General features: G+C 38.8%; 1 protein-coding gene across 1 annotated transcript in view; it reads left to right on the forward strand.

Moving 5' to 3' along the window:
• Window positions 1–17282, forward strand: part of LOC140235006 (GTP-binding protein 8-like) — a gene marked incomplete at its 5' end in the record, with an annotated part of 23945 nt that extends 6663 nt beyond the window's left edge. Inside the window, 5 exons of the mRNA XM_072315042.1 lie at window positions 2339–2437; window positions 3576–3706; window positions 4909–5008; window positions 13022–13140; window positions 14001–17282. Coding sequence (XP_072171143.1) covers window positions 2339–2437; window positions 3576–3706; window positions 4909–5008; window positions 13022–13140; window positions 14001–14082 — 531 coding nt within the window. The remainder of the gene's footprint in view (window positions 1–2338; window positions 2438–3575; window positions 3707–4908; window positions 5009–13021; window positions 13141–14000) is intronic.
• Window positions 17283–20838: the final 3556 nt, after the last annotated feature.

The following is a 20838-nucleotide window of genomic DNA, read 5'->3' on the forward strand; positions in this document are numbered from 1 at the left end:
AGGTAAACTTGTCCTTTAACATACTGTGTAAGTGGCATACATGATTTATGTGCTGATCTGGAAAGATGCCTTAAACATCAGTAAGAACATGGATGAACCTACATTAACAAATTTGCCCAACCATCCTAAAGCTGGTATCTCACTGAGCGGCGAACGTTTGCGAACGTAGCGAATTTGAGATTCGCCAACTTTTCTGACGAACGTTTGCGAAAAATCAAGGTTCGCTTCTGCCATTAGCGACAGTTAGCGACTTTTAGCGATGTTTAGCGACAATTAGCAACACTTTAGCGAACGTTTGCGAAAGTGTTTGCGAAACACAGGTGGCTACTATTAGCGAATGTTAACAAATGTTAGTGACAATTTTGCAAATGTTAGCGACAGTTTTGCAAATGTTAGCGACAGTTTTGCAAATATTAGCAACTGTTTGCAAATCCTTTGCGACAATTTTGCGAATGTTCTTGGACCTAGAAAAGTACAGTCAGTCCGCAGCACCCGATAATTCGCTCGTATTTATTCAACTCGTATGCAAGTCCGCTCTAGGCTTGCATACGTAATAAGCTGCATAAGGGGATTTTGTCCTTGGGCTTTCGGCAACAAAAATACATCTTATGTTCACAAATTTGGTATCAAATTCAAGGAAAATATGTAATTTATCGTCACATGTTACTCAAATTATTGTAAATGAAAAATATCATAGCGTAATTTGAGCTTGAAAAATGATGAAAAAAGTAATTCGTGCAGTACACGTTCAAGACGTCAAAAAAATATCAAATTCACCTTGCGTCTCAATGAAAATGCTTTATTTGGTAGTTCATCTCCTAATCTTTGTATCCATGTAAATATCTTGACAATTTGTTGCTTAATCCGGTCAGGAACCAGTAAAATATACATCGATGTCAGTGCTGATCAGCTTGAAACCGTGTAATCTCAAGAGTAAGCTCTCTCATTGGACAGCGCTTGCATTCAGCGCTTGCATTACGTCATTACGCTGCTACATAACGGTTTCATGCCACTTGCGGTTTCTTGGCACGCGTGTAGTTCAAGCGCTGAATGCAAGCACTGTCCAATCAGAGAGCTCTTATCGCGCCACTGTTGACTTTGTGTGGAGCGTACTTCCGGCTTAGGAGTGAATTTCACAGACATTTCAAAACGGAAAAACTAGTATAAATCATGCTTGCGTCTCCTTGACTCCAATATATGATGAGCATCTAAGTTTCCTCTCTACGAAAAAGCCAAAATCAGAAACAACAGTTTCTTAATCCGGTCAGGAACCAAAAAAGAACTTTAGACGACAAAATCTTCCGTGAAAAGCAGGTAAAATTTACGCAAATTCAACTGATTATTTAGTCATGATAAGATCCGATGTTATACCCAAATTTAGTATCAAAATAAAGATCTAAGACTGGAGAACAATTTACCGTGACTTGTAGCCATGACAAATGTATGTACAAGTCGCTACACTGTGAAAACCATAGCCCTATCAAAGTCTCGCAAAATCTCGCTCGACGAGACACCTTTCGAACGCAAAGATCGTCAACGAGAGTGCTGAATAAATCTTGCTGGATCGGCTCATTAGCATACGTGCTGCGGACTGACTGAGTACCAGGCGATTATGTATAGTCAGACCCATAAAACGAACGTAAAACCTTCCACTGAATTCAGATCTCTTGTGACAACCGTTCAAGATGGATTTCCAGTATATGGAAATAAATTTCTGCCAAGAAGAGGCTCAAGGTGTTGCTATCCTTGAAGAGCTGCTTTGTCAGCTGCTGCTACAGCTATTGTGCAGCATAAGAGAAATAAAATAAAGAAAAACAAGAAAGGAAGAAGAAAAGAAAGACTGTTTGGGTCAGAGAGTGGTTGCAGAGGACAGACTTGCAGCAATTACATGACGGAGATGTCAAGAGCTTCAAGAACTTTCTTAGAGTGGAACCATGTCTGTTTCAGAAGCTTTTATATAGGAACCATATGGTTACTTGTTCGCTAGCAGTGGCGAATCAAATAAAAATGTTAGCGACACCGTATTACGACCGTTTGCGAATTCTTACAAGTGTTTTGCGAATGTTTGCAACTGTTAGCGAAAATACAAATTCGCAAAGGTTCGCAAAGAAATTTTGAACATGTTCAAAATTTCTTTGCGACAAGAAAAACTTTTTGCAACAATAAAAACCGTTTGCGAACTTTCTTGCGACTGTTAACGAACCTTTTGCAACCCTTTACGAACCCTGGCGACATCCCAAATTCGCTACGTTCGCAAACATTCGCCGCTCAGTGAGATACCCCCTTTAGAGATACACAATACTGACAATGATAGCCTTGCTCTTGTTTTTGTCTCCAGATAGCCATGATTGGACGCAGTAATGTGGGGAAATCATCCCTGATTCGGTCTCTCTTTAAGAATGTGTCCCAGTTACCAGTGAGAACGTCAAGAACTGCAGTAAGCACACACTCTTTTCTATGTTAAAGCTCAGTACATAGTACTCGGAAGGACTCAAAATTCATTTTCCACCATTTGGAATTTGCTTGCTATGCATGTATATCAGAAAGCTCTACCAGGAAACTTGTCTAGGTGGTGTGATTTGCCAGGATATCAAATTGTTTGTAGTATTTTGTGATCAAAAGTGTGAAATAATTAAAGTGAGTATACCAACTTACATTTCTGAAGTGCCCACCCTGTTCAGTAGTGGGTGTATATAGCATGCGGCTAGTACATGATGATCAAATTGTGTATCCAAGTAGTAGTATTGAATCACATGCAGAACAAGCTGCATGCATTCCATTCTTGCGCATGATGGATACCGCTATGACCCAATATATATTGTAATTGATGTGATTGAATGTAAACATCACATAGCAACCGCAATTTGGTAAGCTGTAAGACTGTATTACTTCCGGCCAATCTTTGCACACGAGAACTATATGCTTTCACTCCGAGTATCATTTATTGAGGCCATCTTCAACATTTGCTGTGGTCACATTTTCTGTTTTTCTGAACTGCACTAATTGTATGTAGGCATGTTTGACAAATTCTATATTTTTTAAATGCTCTTGAAAGTTAAAAGTAGAGATTTTGGTGTAGTGGCTTGTAGTCTCAAAGGATCTCTGTATAGACGGTCTGTGTTGTGTTTAGAAGGGAAACATCTAATAATCAGCAAAACTGATGTGCGCTTATAGAAATGTGTTCATTCATGAAAAAAAAAATGTATACTATTACCTGACGATAAGTTTTGTGTATGCTTATGGTATTCAAGTTCCACTAGATTCACAGGGATAGAGTCAATTATGTTGATCCACCTTCAGATGTGTGATGAAACTTTGATGTTTTGTTAAACTTCAATGTCAGTTGTATTTACATCCTCCTGTTTCTGTACAGAGTACTCCCTCTATCAGCATAAATCTTGTCAAGAAACATGTTCACAACATAAACAAGTTCCTTGTTTTAGAGAAAGCTGACATTGTCATTAGAGAACAGAGAATGACAAAGGATGAAAACATATTCCTAGCGTCTTTCATTGCTGACTGATAGGACATTTACAGATGCACTTTTTTTTTCTTTTTTTTTTCGGTACTGAAAGGGGCACACCAAGTTATTGCTGTTCTATCAGGCTGGGTCTGCATTCAGTCTGGTGGATCTCCCAGGGTATGGGTACAGGCAGCCTGAAAACTTTGCAGTCACAGCAGAGGGCTTCCTTCGTACTCGTAGAAAGTAAGTATGGTTGAAAACCATTATTCGTAGAGTTGTTGATCGAAGGTCTCATCTTATGTCTTGAGCCGAGACTAGCAGAGAACTGTTTTTATTCAGGCATCCACACAAATTTAACAAGCAGCAAGAAATGAAGATGGCTGAATACTCCTTTATAAATTTTTTTTCTGGTGTCTCTACAATGGCTTTTATAAGACTCTATTAAAAATTCAGTGAATCTAATCTTACAAAGAACATATCGTCGCTGGGGCAACAAGACCTCGTATCTACAAAAGTCTACAAAAAGCCAAATGTTCAGGAGAGCCAAAAAACATGGCGGCCAAAGCACTATGGGGAATGGGATGGCCTTTCCTTTGACATCTCATGGTGGCTTCATTTTTGGAATAAGACAATTGGGATTCGACCAGGACATCACTCAAGCCATTATTTGACCATTAATCTAAAAAAGTCATTTTCACCAAAACTTCAGATACAATTTCTTGTCACTCCAGCGACCATATAATAAGAAAACTGTTTTTCTTGTGTTATTGAACCATACATACGTAGGTGTTTATGTATGAAGAGCCAGTTGTTGGCCTACAATAAGTTCATTGCAATCATTTAAGGCGTTCAAGAAATAAATCTGAGAGCTTGCAACTGATAGCTTCTTCATGTTGGACTGAATTACTTGATTAATGTATCCTTTTTCTTTTATATTGCAAGCAGTGTCCAAAAAAAACAACAAACAAACAAACAAACAAAACAAAACTAGGAAAGCACTTGGAGAGCACAGACCTCCCCGAAGCCAGCAACTAATTTCCACTCTTACACACATGCAATTTCCCAATATAGAAGCCTTTTATTTACGTCATCAGCTTCCAATTATGTGGCGCCTCGCGCTTTAGTGCATGTATGTAGACCTCCAGTACATGCAGCTTGAACTCCCAAGTTCATTGTCCTTATCTGCCAAAAGATGAAAAAATCCTTCAAAATCTATTTTAAAAAATCACAGATCACTACCAAAATTTAATCATCTGTTCCTTGTGTCATTATCAACTTTTTCTGCAAGTTTCATTCAAATCCTTTCGCAACTGTTTGAGTTATTTTGCCAACAGACAATGCAACGACGACAATCACTAAACCTTCCTTAATAGCGGAGGTAAAAATCCTCTCGCATTTGTAGACTGGGTGGTGATGGTCATTCACTTCATTTCTCCCTTGTGCAGCTTACAGATGTCATTTTTGCTGATAGACATAGTGGCTGGATTCCAACCAATGGACTTCACAGCTATCCAGATGCTTGAAGATTTCTCCAGGCCATATACAGTGAGTGATGGTGAAAAGACCAGATTTTATGGCAGCTGATTTTGCATCCTGTACTGGACAAAAACTTCCCAAATCATGTTTTATCAAATCTTATTCAATCAAGAAAAGATAAAGGGGATCTAAGAGTTGATGGGTGAAAAGTAAAGGAATCATTCTTTATTCCAGTGTACTCCGTGTGACCAGGATACATCAAATCCAAATATGTCTCAGTATTATTAAAAATGACAATGAAGTGTTGTGTCTGAAAAATGCAGCCCTGTACGTGTATATGAAATCCACCGAAGCTAGCTCTTTAATATATGATTCCATTCGGAAAGATCATCAAACTTTTCATACTTGTAACAAAGGCACTGTGTACTTGAAATTAACATCACTATTTAAAGTTCACTGCACAAAGATGGGATTTAAGATACCTGTGCTCAATGTCGCTGAAACATTGATTCATGATTTGTACATGTTTTTGATGTTTCATTGTTGCACTGACCTTTCATTGTATAAATGTGGGACTTGTGCTGCAAAATCTCTCAGTTAAAGGGGATGGCTAGTAACTGATCAGTGAGAATCAGTGGGAATGCTAGGGGATGATTGATCCAATTCTCGTGGGATTCATTTAAGAGTACATTATATATCTATTGTTGTGTGAAAATTACTGTAAAACAAGGAATTTTCGCGTGCATTTTAATTTCGCGAATTTCGCGAGCGCCAAAATTCGCGAAATTAAAATGCACGCGAAAGTTTTTGTCTACACTACATGCATTGAACACCAGTGGCAATTCGCGAAAATTTCATGCCGCGAAAAAGGCTGTCGGCTCCAATTCGCGAAAATTTCATGCCGCAAATATATCATGTTTTACAGTATTTGCTTTAGAACGGTCTCATATTCAAGTAACTAGTCAATGTACCCGTGGAGTGCCAGAAATCCTCTATGGGTCTACGGAGGTCAAATAACTGTTTGCGCTACTCCTTGGTCCGATCTTGGCCAAACTTGCTCATCTTGTTATTTATATTTGGTTTTTGAATAAAATTGAATTGAATTTAATTGGATTAAACTATTAAATAAAAATCACCTATGATGACCCATGATGATGAACTTGCTTGAAACATAAGTAGGCGTACACCTGGGAATCCCCATATAAGTAGGCCCAGTGCCGTATATTAAGAGAGTCTGGCCAACTCGGTTTTTATGCCTCCGCCAACGAAGTGGCCGGAGGCATTATGTTTTCGGGTCGTCCGTCCGTCCATCCGTCCGTCCGTACGTCCGTACATCCGTACGTACGTCCGTCCGTCCCGTTTTGTTTTTGTCGATATCTCAAGATCCGTGTGGTGGTTTTGCATCAAACTTGGTATGAGGGTATATCCTTGGGGGATGATACTTTGTGTGGATTTTAGGGTCACAGGGTCAAAGGTCAAAGGTCACAGGTTATTTTGTGAAAAAAATATTGAAATTTCATGTTTTTCTCCATATCTCGCAAATGGTTCAAGGTATCTTCATGGAACTTAGTATATATGCATGTACCGATGGGCAGTGATTATCTAGGGAAGTTGGGGGTCATGGGTCAAAGGTCAGGGGTCAAAGGTCAAGGTCAACTCCTCAAAATATAACTACTTTCCTTATATTTATGTAGGGACAGTGATTTTCCGCGATCGCGGAAAACGGACGGAAAACGCGGAAACGGCCATTTGAAACGGAAAAAGTAATCCACACGGAAAATCACTTTTCAACAAAATAAAACACATAAAAGTAAAAATGAATCCAACAGAAGCTGTAAATTAATCATTATTACATGTCCACGATATTCACAGACTGCGGAGACTTGAGTTTCAGTAACTGTCGAACACTTACTCAATCCAACACCAACTGAAAGTCCATTTATATTCCAAAATACAATGTGTGTCTCGCCGAATAATGTGTGATGATAAAGCTAGTATTTTGGCAGTGAAAGTAGCGGCAACAGAAGAAACTGCTGTTTTCTGCTCGCGGTAAGCTGCCAGCAGGTGAGTCGAGTGGTGACTTGCTATGCCTGCCTGCTCCACATGTGTCGTGTGTATAGAGCACAATGCATGATGTGAACACCAACTTCACGCAGAAAAACAAGAAAAATCCCACGATGCCAAGGTGCCAGACTGAGGAATGGGGAGGGGTGGAGAGAGAGAGACCATTCAACAGAAGAAACCGCGCGTATTGGCGCATTCTTGGAGGTCATGAACTGTCTGGGGTGTTGGAGATGAACAGGGAAAGAATGTTTACCGGTAATTAAAGATAGCTCAAGTCGAAGCCCCAGGGCGAAGACCCAGGATTACAAATGTAATGATTTTATATTTCTTTCGTTTAAGCTCACTCACCTGCGATATTTGATGAGCTTAATTTAGGTGTTTGAATGTCACATTCTTTATGAGATTGTAACTATGTGTAATACAATACTATAATACCTATTGATTTATCAATCTGTAAAACACAATTGTGACTACCAGTGACAATAAAAAAAGACTTGTATTTGTTTTCTGCCGAGATTTTTTTTTGTCTTCATCCTAACACTTTCAAGTTCATATGAAATTTCTGATGTCTTTACTGCAGCATCAACAGTCTAAAATAAATTACTGAAATATTGTCTAATTGCATTTGAAATATGAGATGTGGATGATCGTCCACATTGATTTGTACCCTCTAAGTTTGACATTTCATATGAATATAGTAGGCAATGTTTCAGTAAATTCTTAAGCTTTGTGAATCATGAAATTTTTGGCAACCATCCATTTGAACTTCAGGCATGAAAAGTTCCTAAGAATCAGCAAAAACAACTCAACAGATCAGAGATAAAGTTCCTTCGAATTGAGAAGTAGCACGCAGATTTGCTGGGCGTGAGACCACAAGGATCAGCTTTGTTTTGAGATTGTCACAATCGTGTTGTCACTGAGTATCGGGAAGTTCTCACAAACTCAAGGATCACCTCTCCCTGCCAACTCCAACATGTTGCTCCCCAACAACGTGCATGGTTGAATGCATGGCGTCTCGATGTCACCGTCTATAGGTACCCGAGGCTGCTTTGTATTTGTCTTGGAATATTGATTCATTTCTTGCCATGACATGAGTGTAGTAATCTTTTTGCATGGCTATGTAAAAATTTGTGACACTCAACTCGTCTTTTTGATGTTTTTCTTTCAGTCCGAAAGGAAGACAAAATAGTATCATGACGTTTGCAATTGTTCAAAAGGTCTGCTATTGATAACTCACAGACTAATCACCAAGGGGCTGTTCCCAGGCCCTCCCTCCTCCAGTCGAGCAATCTACACGCGCGCGCAAATTCCTCTGCCATGTGGTTTGCCAGCCAGCTGTCGGAATGTGCTTTGAAGTTACATGGCAGCCTGGCCTGGCTGGCATGAATGGTGTCGAGTTTCAATCAATATCTACTGTTGTTTTATTCTTGTATTTGAACATGTCGTTTCACCTGACAGAAACACGGAAATCGGGAAGGTGTAGGGGAGGCCAGAATGAGGAAAGATCAGAGTGAAATGAGTGCTAGTTTCTTGTCTGGATTATTGACTGAAGAAAGATAAATTGATTGTTCCTTTAGTCCTGAAATTTTTTATTTGTTTAGACCTTCTGAAGGAATAAAAAGACTTGACTAGACAGTAATAAGTCACTTGACTAGCAAGTCAAGAAAGAGGACATAATGATAGTTGTTGATACTGCAGGCCAGGCTTTGATAGTGATACACAAATATGTAATGTCCCACTGCATGATTAACTGGATTACAATGTATTGACTGAAGAAAGATTTAGATAGATTGATTGTTCTTTTAGTGCTGAAGTTTTTATCAACACTGCTTATTAAACTGATTATCATGTATTCTGTTTGCAGCTTCTAAAAGAATAAAAACAGTTGACTAGTAAGTCACTAGTTGAGACTCAGAGACTTATTTCACTTTGTATATTTGTTTTTTTAATTTGTAGACAGCAGTGTAAACAGTCGTGTAAACAGCAGTGTAAACAGCCCTCTTTATCATCGCCATAATTAACCCCGCAGATTTACACATTACGCAATACTCTTCGAACATTATCACTGTGGCAGCCTAAACCGCCATTTGGCAACCTAAACCACCCTTTGGCAACCTAAAAAACTCTATAGGTTGCCCGGCTGGCAACCAAGGAAAAAAGTTAAGCGAGATCCCTGTGCATGTTTTGACAGTCGAAATAAATAGATTGTAATCCTGATGTTTCATTTCATTTGTCTTCATGGGTGTGTGGTACAGAGGTTGGAAAACATCAGGTATACACTATGCATAACATGTATGAATGTATACGCGATTACACAGGTACACAAACTTCAAATAGCAATCATTTAATTTTTGTTCATTTTTCGCATGCAAATACATGTAAACGGAATTTGCATTTTTTGTGTGTACAATTTATATGGGAAAACGGAATTTCCGTTTTTTCACCATGTTGAAACGGAATTCATGATTTTCTGAAACGGAAAAGGCAATTTTTTGAAACGGAAAATCACTGCCCCTATTTATGCAGTGCCTGAAGGATTTTTTCAAAACTTGATGTATGCATGTATAACCCAATATATATTCTGTGGGAAGTTTCTTGCCAAAAGGTCAAAGGTCAAAAGGTCAAAGGTCAAGTGAAAGTGCTAAATTGCACTTTTTCCTCCACATCTCAAAAATAACTCAAGGTATTGTCATGAAACTTACATATTTATGCATGTTCTACCTATTACAGTGATTCTCTTTGGAACTGGGGTCAAAGGTCAAAGGCCAGGTTTCGATATTAAATACTATTTTACCATTTGATACTGAAATTATACTTTTTCTCAATACCTTGAAAATTACTGAATGCATAAACTTGTAAAAGGGTCAAAAGTCAAGTGAAAATCATCAGTTCCCCCAAATACCTGCACTCTGACGTTTTAATCATTCATCCAATTGAACCTAGTTCTAGGAAAGTGAACATTCAGCACATTTGTGGCAAACCTGTCAGTTTAATATTTTGCCAATTGTGTGAAACTGTCATCACACATTGTCAAGACATTGTGCTATAGACCTATTAGGAGAACCATGTATTATGGCGGAGGCATACACCAGTCGCCGTAGCGACATTTCTAGTTGGATTAATTGTTTTGAAGCCTGTGATTGGTCAAAAGCTGGTCCCTTGATCTACAGGCGCCATGTCGTTACTGAAGTGCGCTCATATGCAGTGCCCATTGTTAACTACCCCTTATTTGGTTTTGTTATTTTGTTACGTCTGAGCGTACACGCTAACCCTGTAACGCGTAATACGCGCGGTAACGACATGGCGTCCAAATTAGCAGTTGGCCAGACTCTCTTTATATACGGCACTGAGTAGCAGTGCCGTATATTAATATACGGCACTGCTGAGTAGGCCTACATAGCACCCTCTATCTGGTGTCTGATTATATTTTTGGGGGAATCCCCATATAAGTAGGCCTACATAGCACCCTCTATCAGGTGTCTGATTGCAGCTGACGAAAATTAGAAGCTATTTGACCTTTGACCCCAGTGACCTTGACCTTTCCAAAAATGAACCCCGCAACGGTAATTTCGCGGTCAACCTGCATCCACCCACTAAGTTTGATGGAGATCGGACCAAGGACCTGGGAGGAGTAGAGGAACAAACAGACAAACAGACAGACAAACGTTGCTCGAATTATAGTATGATGTGCAGTTTAATTCCCCGTCACTGTACAGGCATGCTAACCTGGAAACATTAAACTGCACATAACTTGAATATGAGACCATTCTGAAGCAAATAATTTTCACACAACAATAGATATATAATGTACTCTTAAATGAATCCCACAAGGATTGGAACAATCATACCCCAGCATTCCCACTGATTCCCACTAATCAGTTACTAGCCATCCCCTTTAAAAAAAAATATCTAAAAATGTATTTGTGCAATGCATCACATGATTGATGTAGAAAGCCCATGTGAAAGCAATGTCTGCTTAGCTACAAAATAGCATGAACATATGATGTAGTGGATGTGTGCGTCATTACATTATTATAGAATGGGTAGCGAGAATCCTGCGATCTTATTGGTCGAGAGCTATGTGTTGGTTTTTATTATATCCCTCACAAATTGCTTCTCGTCCTCTGATTGGTCGAGAGCACTGTAAACAACAAAACATAATTCTACCATACAAATCCGCGTATGACTATTCTCCCTAGGGAAAAAATACAAAAACTATATCACACTGGTGATTTTCACGCCTTTTTTGCTTCGCGTCGTGACGCGAAGTATTTCACGTGTAAATGAATGGGTATCGCAGCGCATTTGCTTCGCAAGAGATTTCATGTACAAATGAATAGGTATCGCGGCGCCTTCACTTCGCGAGAACCACAAGGCACGCATATTGTAGACAATACACTCAATACGTGTAACGTTAGAGAAAAAAAGAGACTCAGAGAGACTCTTATTGAAGCCCTCATTCTACCTAAAAAGATGCTCATGGCATTGTGGAATAGAATATTACGTTACAACAGAGTAGATATCGTAGATCTATAAATAGACAACAACAATCAGCAAGATAGGGCTCTTCGACGTACCGTACTGTAGCTGTAGGCCTAGATCTAGATCTATTCTAATAATCTATTATCTAACATTGGTTAGGCCTCATTTGGCCCTGGTTTTGAAGATGCATGTCGTAGAGATAATGGAAGATCGTTCCAAGGTTTTGGTGCAATGTATGAGAAAGTATGATCCCCTAACTACGGTATGCTAGATTTCCTATGCCTATATCCCAATGTTAGAGTGTCTAACGAGTTAGAGTCTAACTTGTTAACTGTAATACGAATCACACGAATTTACAGTGGCACTCGATGCTAACTCAAACTGCTAGAATTTTTCCAGTGCCTAATCTAACCTTAGACTCGCTGTTACTGAATGCTCTACCCAAATTTACAATGTATACTTGCATTTTTAACAGGAAAGGATAGTCCATATTCATGTACAGACAGCTAGAAAACGCTAGAAAGACGGCAGATAACACAATCAATTGCAGCTCACAGTCACATCGTTGATCAGCTCGAGCACGCACGTCATGTCACAGTACTACCTCACCAACGTACTTGTTGACAGATCGGATAGGTGTATTGCATGTATGAAGCGCGTAGTGAGTTTGCAGTTTGCGCATGTTTACCAGTACGTTGTACAGCAATGCACCAAGTACTTTAGCGGCCGAGCGCGCAGTTGTCTCTTCATAGTACGCATACGTGCTGCCCTCCTGCTGCTTTCCCAAGCGTGAATGACTTGTCAATCTTCTTGAAAAGAGTATAAAGCAAGATGCCCTAAAAAGGGGGTAAATTACAGAATACCAGCAGTCAAATACTCTTAAATTCATTGGGAGGGATATAAAACAAACATACAAGGCCAATTTTTCGAGGCACCGGTTGAAACTGTGTGCATGAGGTGACTTCAGTAGCACTATTTTCTTCGGGGCTGCGCCCCTCAGAAAATAGTGCTACTGAAGTCACCTCATGCACATAGTTTCAACCAGAGCCTCTCAGGCCTGGTATATTTGTATACTAACTGCATGCTGAGTCACAGCTTGGTAAACATGTTACTGCGCACTTGTAGCAAAAGTACACGCACTTGTAACAAAGGTTCACGCACTCAATGATTGGCTGAAAAATCACACATCCAGTACTTTTGCCATGCATCCAGTAATTACTGGATGCATGATTTTTCGGGCTTTCGTCTGTGTCAAGCCAAAAGGAAATGCATCCAGTAAATGTGCCACATGATTCAAAAATGGATTTCTGGCAAGAAAACTGTCCCAATTCATTCAACACAGATGATGCACATGTCTTTTCGTGCATCAGTCGGAATAGTGTGCATGCAGTAACTATGGAATTTAGCCTAAACCTACTTAGCTTTGCCTTGTAGGTTAAGCATTCCATAGTTACCTTATGCAGACAATTCTGACTGACGCACTCAGACCTGTGCGTCATTTGTATACTACAATATGTATCATGGCTTTGATCACAGGTGGTGCTGACAAAGGCCGACAAAGCTCCAGTACGAAAGATGGTGACGTCCATCATCTCTGTGAGAGAAACCATCCACACCAAGACAAAGTTTTGTCTCCCACAGCCCTTCGTTGTCAGGTACGACCTCCTGAGTATTCCCAACCCCCCATGCAACTTCTGCCCCAGTATCTGCAGAGTCCCCAGTAAATATAACCTTTCCCTCTTATCCTGAGAGCAAAACAAGTTTATGAATAAAACTGGTTGAAGATATTAATTGGACCGAATTTAAGTCGGCATATTGAGAGGATGGACATAAACCACATATCTTAACAGTTGACAACTCACAGCATGAATGATAATCCTGTTATGAGGTATATGTCCAGCCAGTCACCCTCAGGCGTGAAATTTCTGCTTTCTTATAGCATTTCTGAAACATATATCAATGAAAGTAGTGACACAGAGCAAATTGATTAATCAGTTGTTTTTTTCCTGATCACCATCACAATCACAGAGACTCCAACTCTCCCGTTTTCGACGGGAGATCTCCCGCCGAAAACCCATTTTTGCAAAATCTCCCGTTCTCCCGCTTGAGATTTAGTTTCTCCCGCCCTGGCTCTGTGTCTCCCGTTGGAAAGGATTTCTTACTTATTGCTATTGTATGTTGAAAAAATAAGCCTTAGATAGCACCAGAGAGCATCTAGAACCCTAGGAACTTGGCGCTTCGCACACATCAACTTGGAGTCTCCCGTTTGCTAGGGGTTTCAGGCGGGAGAATCTCCAGATCAGAAGGTGCTTTTGGTTGGAGTCTCTGCAATCATACGACAAAGATATTCCATTTGAGGTACTACTCATGGGACTTGGTGTACTTTTTTTCATTCATTCCGATATCTGTAGCTCTATGTTATTGTGGGTATGTTCAGAAGGACTTGTTTCCTGAACCCAATTCTTGCATTTAAATGAAAACGCTGAGATAAGCCATATTTTGTTCCTTTCCACAGTGCCACAAAAATGAAAGGGATTCCTCTCCTACAGAGCTTCATTGCGGACATCACCAGAAAAGTCAAGACGCCCAACAGATGACATGAGTGCAACCGTGATTCTGTGTCATGCCGCTAATTGCAGAAGGTCCGACGTCATCACGTTTGGAGCAGTCCCATGCCTAAAGCAGAGCAGCGTGCGCGGTGGTACTGTGCTTTGAATCAACATTGACATTCTGTCAACTTAGTCAACAAACTTGAGGTCAAGTTTCAGATAAGATGCTGCCATGGACTGGAAGGCAGAAAATAACCCATATAAACTGTACCACTGACGTTTTGCCATAGAGGTGGAGGTGATTGGATGTATCTGATATATCTGATTGGATATTGGTGATATCTCTTGAAATTATTTTACTGCTAGAGAAAATGAATGCATTATACTGAAAACAAATACCTGGAGAAAATAATTGTATTCTGTGATCTTTTCAATTTTCCCAAAAACTGAAGTGAGGAAACTGTGTGTTTTGCATTGCAACATGTAATCATGTTAGTGGTAGACATTTTTATGCCTCCGCAACGAAGTGGCCGGAGGCATTATGTTTTCGGGTCGTCCGTCCGTCCATCCGTCCGTCCGTCCGTCCGTCCGTACGTACGTACGTCCGTCCGTCCCGTTTTGTTTTTGTCGATATCTCAAGAACCGTGTGGTGGTTTTACATCAAACTTGGTATGAGGGTATATCCTTGAGGGATAATACTTTGTGTGGATTTTAGGGTCACCGGGTCAAAGGTCAAAGGTCACAGGTTATTTTGTGAAAAAAAAATGAAATTTCATGTTTTTCTCCATATCTCGCAAATGGTTCAAGGTATCTTCATGGAACTTAGTATATATGCTTGTACCGATGGGCAGTGATTATCTAGGGAAGTTGGGGTCATGGGTCACAGGTCAGGGGGGTCAAAGGTCAAGGTCAACTCCTCAAAATATCACTACTTTCCTTAAAATGCAATATGCCTGAAGGTTTTTGTTTTTGTTTTAACTTGATGTATGCATGTATTACCCAATATATATTCTGTGGGAAGTTTCTTGCCAAAAGGTCAAAGGTCAAAAGGTCAAAGGTCAAGTGAAAGTGCTGAATTGCACTTTTTCCTCCATATATCAAAAGTAACTCAAGGTATCATCATGAAACTTACATATTTATGCATGTTCAACCTAACAGTGATTCTCTTTGGAACTGTGAGGTCAAAGGTCAAAGGCCAGGTTTAGATAATGCTATTTTCCCATTTGATACTGAAATTATACTTTTTCTCAATACCTTGAAAATTACCCAATGCATAAACTTATAAAAGGGTCAAAAGTCAAGTAAAAATCATCAGTTCCCCAAATACCTGCACTCTGACATTTTAATTATTCATCCAATTGAACCTAGTTCTAGGAAAGTGAACATTCAGCACATATGTGGCAAACCTGTCATTTTAATATTTTGCCAATTGTGTGAAACTGTCATCACACATTGTAAAGACATTGTACTATAGACCTATTAGGAGAACCATGCATTATGGCGGAGGCATATCAGCGCCGTAGCGATATATCTATTTTTTTTTCGTATCATATTTGTTTGCTGCAGCTATACTGCTTTAAAAAAAAAAAAAAAAAAATCTCCTTACTTAAGGTGCTTTAGAGATTCAAAGTGCTTACACTTGTAAATCTTGGCCACAGGATGCAACATGTTTCTCTTAGATTTGAAAAATGAAGCATGGTTTAGTCCTGTGTATCTGATGTATTGTCTATCTGCAAAAGAAATGAATAATGACCCAGTGTCACTGTTTGGTATTATGTGTATTGGATTTCAACTGTAAAGTTGTAAGATACCAATTATTTCATAGAAGTTGTCTACCTCACTGACGAGACACAGAGAATTATGATGCAGGAAAGAGAAACTTTTGGAAGTTTGAGTAAGTTCCACACATACATGTACAATGTGACACTATCTTGTTACGTGTACCGGCTTGATGAACTCGGTGTGGTTTTTGTCTCAGGAGTGCACTTCTACTCCAAGCTTAAGTTGAATTTATTGAATGCAGTATAGAAAAACAGAATGGTAAAACTTTCACATGCATTGTGGACCTATTAGAAAGTTTCTAAATGTGTGAACAGTGATGTTATTCACATTATAAATGATACAAATTTGAGATGGTGTCATCCCAGTAAAGATCTCTGACTGACCTGAAATAAGAAATATATGAAGAGTTTGTTCACAAAAACCGATAAGTCCATATTTGCCAAATGGAGATATTTGCGATTAAAGGTCAAGAAAAATAAAGAGAATAATAAGAAAAATTTTGCTTCTTTTGACCATAACTTCAAAAATGTACCTTTATATGTAATGACCAATATATCATTTAAAAGGTATTATTTTGTACTTTATGACAGAGACCGTACTTCAAAATCTTAAAAAATGGACTTACCGGTTTTTGCGAACAAACTCTTAATATTCTTTGCATTGATTTTGTGCTATGATTAGCCAGTGGTGATTGCTTGAGGAAGGAATGTAATTGAAGTTGCTGCATCATCAACAACAAAAAAAGCCAAAACAAAACAAACAAACATGGTTTTTGCAATAGTCCTTGTGTACAGCCATTTGGAGAGATGTGCATTGGTGGCATTAATTCTTCCAGCTTGCATTGTATGTGGCTTTATGTATACATTTCATACTATAAAAATTTCACAATATTCTCACCCTCTGTCAGATGTTAATGAATTTTCCATTATTTTGTCCTGTTTGATTATACACCTGGACCACATTACTAGACTCAAAGCAAACATGAGCTGACTGTACATTTAAGATGTAGCAGTTGGCTGTAATGACTGTCCCTACAGTTTGCAGATTGGTTTTCCATGGCAAATTAAACAGTTTCCTGGTTATTGTCAAAATAAAAATGATTTTTTTTTTTCATTAAAAAGAAAAGAAGACCCGCAAGGCTTTTGACTGTTCATTTTCAAACATTTGTCCTTTTACTTGATTTGACATTGAATTATGTATGTCACGTGTTAAATTCCAGGTAAAATATCGATAAGAAAAGTAAACAAAGGCATTTTTCCAACATGATAAATAGGATGAACAGTGAACTTGGCAAGAGTTAAAATAATTGGGACTTAAAAGAAAGTGCATCCAGTTAGATCTTGGACTCTTATTGAGTCATTTTTTTTCCAAACTGAAACAGTAATTTTCCATTAAAATATACAATGTACATACATGTGTGAATTCACTGTTGTTTAATTAAGCATGTTCCTGTTGCATGTCGTTATGAACTATGAAGATTGTCCAACTATATTGTATTCAATTTCCCGCAAATTAAATTGATTGCTTGTCAAATGGAAATACCACACACAAATGTACAACAAAGTAGCCGACACATTTGACTTCAATTGTAAATACATGTATTTGTGTGTGTGTGTGTGTGTGTGTGTGCGTATGTGCGTGTGTGCGTGTGTGTGGGCACACCTTGCATGTCATCACATGGACTGTTGCTGTGTAGCAAGTGCTCAGTTTAGACTATCGATATACACCAGGCAGTCCTCAAATCTAGGAACAGTCACCATTATAGTCCTCTGAATCTTCATTGATTTCTTGATTCAAATCAGAGAATTACTCGTACAGACATTATTAAAAGAAAAAGAAAATACATCGGTTGTAATGCAGCTCTGTCAACAACACTAATTTACACAGGACAGCAGCACATGAACATACACCACACAAAAACTGCTTTGGCTTCATAACAGGAAACAAGTGTAATGTAGTGTAATGTAGTGCAGAAACACTACATTACACTACAGCAGACTCGCGCAGGCCTCGAATTACCCGGGAGGCAAAAGTCAATTTGCCGCAATGCCCTATCTACTTGCCACAATGCCTCTCTCAAAATTACCATGCTTTCTGCAACTTTTCCTTGCTGCCCTTAAAAAATTTTGAGAGAGAGTGCCTCTAAAACCAAAAATTGCCTGTCCCTAAAACTGGCAAAATTCGAGGCCTGCTCGCGTTATAACAAAGTCCTAACCCTAGCATTATAATCGAACAAACATAATGCAGATAATGTTGTGGCCGGAATTTTCACTTCATTGTAACTGGAATTTTGTAATGACATTCTTGTTATAATGGGAGTGCACTATTTCAGAAAACAAAGTTCATGGAAAGGGGCCAATGTCATCACAACTCTAATTTTTGTTGTGAGAGATTAGTTTTCAAGAATGATTGGCCGCTGGCAATCTGGCACAAAATTTGTAGTTCCTCATCGCGAGGTGAAATTCTCCTGTATTTACAGTAAAACAGGCTGAATTTTCTCTTTGACTTGTCTGATATTCAGCTCTGCAACTTTGATGCGTCAAAAAGTTCTTTTCACATGAATGCATACTGAAAAAATCTGGACTTATTAATCCATACCTATATTTATGGGCTTTGGTTTTCTATAAGCCCAAAGCCTGTGCTCTGTATTAACCCAGTTAAGTGTGATAGTAATAAAACAATGAGAGTAACAGAGAGCAATTTTTAGTCTCATGACTTCAAACATCAATTTATTCTCACTTTGTATACCTCTTAAGTGTACATGATTTGTACATGAAAACACTACTCTTACAGAAGTGAACATCATTAACCATCAATGCTTTGCAACTGAGCCTTCAGAAGGACTCTTGTCCACTTTGGACAAAAAACCATGAATCTTTATGAAGGATAAGTACAACAGTGTGTAACAATCTGAGCATTTACAAACTTTTCCATCACACACCATTCTGCCTGCAGTTGAAAAATAAATATTCCATAAATTCATTGAGAAAAGGAAAATAGAGACACTGTTTCAGTTGGTCATATTGTACAATACATATCATAAAAAGTACCAACATCTCCATATTTCTGTCGAAAACAAAATAACTTTTCATTAGATGCATCTCCATCTGGCACCACATGATGTGAAACATTGGCTAACAAACAGCACAGGTGGAGTAAAATCAAGTTAAGTAGTCAACTTGCATTCTGAAGGCCAAGACTGCACTCACACAATGTGGTTGACATCAACTTTCCATCACACAGGATGGTATCAATCAGAGCACAATGTGACAGGTTAACCCTTTTTGTGCTAGGGACTATGACCAGTGTGTACAATGCTATGGGGTTTTCTGTGTCAATCGACAGTCAAAACACACAGGTTAACATTGGAACAGTCTATGAATTGAACCCATAGATGGTCTACTTCAAATCCTCCAGGCTAAGCTAAAATTGGCACAGTCCATGAATTGAATCCATAGATGGTCTACTTCAAATCCTCCAGGCTAAGCTACCCCTTTCTGTGCCTGGGACTATGACCAGAGTGCACAACACAATATGGTTTTCTTTGCCGATCAGCACTCAAAACATGCATACGGATTATGGGAGTAATAAAAGAATTCTCCTTAACAACGTCGATGGGAATGCATTTTTTTTTTTTTTTTTTTTTGATGCAGTTAGTTTGTTTGAAGAAATATCATTTTCTAAAGGGGAGGGGGGAGCATGACTTAATACTTGAATTTAACAATTTTATGAGGCTTCACCTTGCCTGCAACTCCCTCTAGTCAACAGTTTCAAGACTGCTTGCAACAAGTCTTGCTTGTTTTCTAGGCTCTGCAAATCTATGCATATGTACTGAAGTAGTCTTCTTGTGTGCAGTCCAGTTTCCTGGTATGTATGTATCCATGTGGAAATTGTTATTTTGAATCAAATGAAACAAAAATGTGCAGTAATACGCAGGCATCTTACAAGTTACGAATGACATCACAGACCAGTGCCCCATCCATACATGTGCCTACAATTAGAACAACAATGTGACATTGTTACTTCATCTGAATTAACATGAGAGCACCTCTTGACGAATTATAAGACAGTGCATCAAAGTGCTGTATATAAATTTTCTCTGCAGAAATTAAAAGCTGTACATTTGCAGGCAGCATATATTACTGTACACGCCAAATATTTCGTGAGGTTTTATTTTTCGCGAATTTGAGAGTCACGTGCTTTTCGCAAATTTTAAGACGTGTGAAAATATTGACTGATCCTGATATATGCACATATACATTTCTCTGCTCAATACTGTACTCCACAATTGCCAATTCAACCACTCGCGAAATCGTCAGTAAGTCGCGATTCACAAATTTAGACTCACTAAATGTATGGCGTATACAGTATGCAAACTGCTGGCACCATCAATACAACAGCAAGTCATGAGTTAGCGCATAATCATATTATCATCATTGTCATTGCGCAGTTAAAATCTTTACGCTAACGAATGCATACACAAAACAGCAGTACAGAGTCAAAGTTGTAGGCTTTCTAAACTGTGGAATAGACACAATTGCGTGTTGGAAAACTGTGATGGTGTGGGGAACTGAACATTGTGCATCTGTGTGTGAGGTTGTATGCAGCTAAACACAAATGAAGCATCTCTCCAACAAGTGATAATTTAGTCGAATAGTGGATAACTTGTGTTTTTCTACGTACATTCATTGGCTTTAAAAACTTGCTCTCCCTTAACCCTATTTTAACTGGGGGGGGGGTCAAATTGACCCCCCCTCAACATTTCACGCCACGATTTCGCAACGCCCAAAGATTTTGCTGCGTCGTTTCATGACTTTTTTCATTGAAGTCTCCCACATATTTTGAGACCAAATCTGCAATGTTCAGGTACACCATTCTGAAGTTACATAATGTTTTGCATTTGCATGTCAAACCGAAAATAGCTCAAATTCATGATTATCGTGTGCAAATCCAATGCAAATTGTGTTTTTCGGTTAAATTGATATAAATTACATTATTTCAACTTTTAACCATTTAAATTAA

Source organism: Diadema setosum, chromosome 11 (assembly GCF_964275005.1).
Source record: "Diadema setosum chromosome 11, eeDiaSeto1, whole genome shotgun sequence".
In the NCBI taxonomy this organism is placed as follows: domain Eukaryota; kingdom Metazoa; phylum Echinodermata; class Echinoidea; order Diadematoida; family Diadematidae; genus Diadema; species Diadema setosum.